Genomic DNA, 2,677 nt, shown 5'->3' with positions numbered 1-2,677 from the left:
CTGTTTATTCAAATCTTACTGTGGTTTATTTAAGGGGAACTTCCACATCAATTCACACTTACAAAACATTTTAATTGACAAGATTTACAATATATTCTGGGTACACATGATTTATGTAAAAGAATCAAATCGGAAGCACAAAGTTCAGTTGGTTAATTTTACCATAAAATAGGACTAAGGATGTGTTTAACAATAACTTTATTTATGGGTTAGGGGGTTAGGGTTTGGGGTTCAAACATTTGTGTTCAATCTGGCTCAACATGATATTTATTTATATATAATTTATATAGTTATCCCCCTGCAGCATGGACAATGCAACTTTCAACATGGATATTCTCCAGCTTGAGGGGTTAAAGGTCAGCCCTGAGTCCTCCTTTCCCGCCTTCATCCTCCTCCTCCTCATCTACGTCTTCATCATGGTGTCCAACATCGGCCTGGTGGTGCTGATCTTCGCAGACAGGAACCTCCACCTGCCCATGTATCTACTCTTCTGCAACATGAGCATCAATGATGTTTTTGGGGCGACGACCATCATCCCTCCCTTGCTGAGTGACGTTTTTACTCCAATCACAGACCGGTACATTCATTATTACGAGTGTGTCGTTCAGGCGTTTTGTGCTCACTTTCATGCGAGCGCCTCTCACACAGTGCTCATGATCATGGCTTTTGATCGTTACGTGGCCATCTGCAACCCGTTGCGCTACGCCACCATCATGACAAACAGGATTGTGGTGTCGCTGTCGCTGTCAGCCTGGGCGGTGGCTTTATTTATGGTGGTGATCCTGGTGGGCCTCAGCATCCGTTTGTCGCGCTGCAGGTGGGTCATACTCAACCCGTTCTGCGACAATGCGTCCTTGTTCAAATTGTCTTGTGAAAGCATTCTCATCAATAACATCTACGGTCTCGGCTACACGGTGGTGCTGCTGGGCTCGTCCCTCGGCAGCGTCACGCTCACCTACCTGAGGATCACCATGGTGTGTTTGAGTAGTAAGAACAGAGCTCTGAACACTAAAGCGCTTCAGACCTGCGCCACCCACCTGGCTGTTTACATCATCATGTTCGTGTCAGGCTGCATCATCATCATTCTCCATCGTTTCCCCGACTTGTCAGACCAAAGGAAGATGGCTTCCATCTTGTTCCATGTGGTCCCTCCTGCTCTGAACGCTGTTATCTACGGATTGCAGATCAAAGCGGTCAGAGAAAAGTTCTTCATAAGGTTTACCAGGAAAAAAAAAAATATGACAGAGGCAAAATGACTCAATACTAAATGAAAAGGTTAACATGGACCCTATTTTCCCATGCATAGGTGTCTAAGTGGCTAATGTGAACAATAATCTTTGTCCAGTATTGGGCTAGAACGCTGTAACCAGCAGCCACAATCCGGGCTGCAATGTAACCCTATAGGAAAACTGTTTACCGTCAGTTAGCGTCCACTAAAAGTTAGGTTTTTGCCGCTGACAGACTCAGATTATTATTCTATGTGTCTGACAACATTATGGGATGGATCCCTACAGAGATAGACTTTTTGTTAAAGAGTAAGATCCTTTTTGTTTAACATGAAATGACTCAGGGATCGCTATCATCATACATACCAGACTCCATGTAAATAATCAGTACTTTTAGCGTGTATAGAGCCAGCATATTTTCATATGTAAATGAGTGAATTAAGGGTTTATTTCTACCAAACCCGAGAGGTGACTCTTGGAACAGTGGAAAGATGAACCAAGACGGTTTTTGTTTCATTTTGTTTCTCTCAACTTTGAATGAAGTGTGTTTAACGATGATAAAAGTACTGTTTATTTCATGCTTTAGGACCTGTCAATCAGGACAGAGGCTTAACGATGCTAACCATGCTAACACTGTGGACATTAAAATAGACCTGAACTTGTTTTTGGCTGTTATCCATTTTTTCATCTTAAACTTTAACCCTCTTACTGTGTTTTCACTTCATCAAAGTTAATTGGAACATTTTGGTCACCTAAAAATATCTTGTTCAGTGTTCTGCCAACCAAGCTAGCTAGCTAGCAAGCATTAGCTGGTAACTTAAGGGAAAGTGCAGATTTTCTGTTCTGCCGTACATGCAGATGAACAGCACAAGTACCCGGAGGTCCTCGTTTACCTGCCATTAAATCTCCACTGGATGAATCACTTTAGAAGGGTTGAGCTCCCTGGAACTAAATTAGTAACAAGCATTACTGGGACATGAATGCACCCAGATGGTGAGGGAGGAGAAGAGAGGGACTCAGTGTGTCAAAGGAAGTCCCCCGGCAGTCTAAAACTATAGCCGCACAACTAAGTGCTAGTTCAAGGCAAACCTGAGCCAGCCTACAAAGGGTTGGTAGATGAATCATACAACATTGATAAGGAAGCAGTGAGAAGGAGGGGGCACTGTGTCTGGAGAGACACACCCTCCCCCGCCGGTCTAGGCAAACGCTGCCACTTGTCACTCCCTAACTATAAGCTTTATCAAAGAGGAGAGTCTTAAGCTTACTCTTAAATATGGGGACATTGTCTACCTCCCACACCCAGACTCGGGGCTCCTATTCTACTTTGGAGACTCTGGAAACCACAAGTAACTCTGCTTTCTGGGAGCGCAGTGTTCTAGTGGGGCAGTAGGGTGCTATGAGCTCTTTAAGATATGATGGTGCCTGATCATTAAGAGCTTTGTAGGTCAGGA

General features: G+C 43.9%; 1 protein-coding gene across 1 annotated transcript; it reads left to right on the top strand.

Moving 5' to 3' along the window:
- The first annotated feature begins 305 nt into the window (after positions 1-305).
- Positions 306-1,256, top strand: LOC120544284 (olfactory receptor 52N5-like). Its single transcript, XM_039777920.1, has one exon. It carries the CDS (start codon positions 306-308, stop codon positions 1,254-1,256), a length of 951 nt encoding a protein of 316 aa, XP_039633854.1.
- Positions 1,257-2,677: the final 1,421 nt, after the last annotated feature.

The sequence above is a fragment of the Perca fluviatilis genome, chromosome 16, assembly GCF_010015445.1.
Source record: "Perca fluviatilis chromosome 16, GENO_Pfluv_1.0, whole genome shotgun sequence".
In the NCBI taxonomy this organism is placed as follows: Eukaryota; Metazoa; Chordata; class Actinopteri; order Perciformes; family Percidae; genus Perca; species Perca fluviatilis.
The sequence above is the reverse complement of the archived record's forward strand: the minus strand, read 5'-3'. Positions and strand labels throughout refer to the sequence as shown.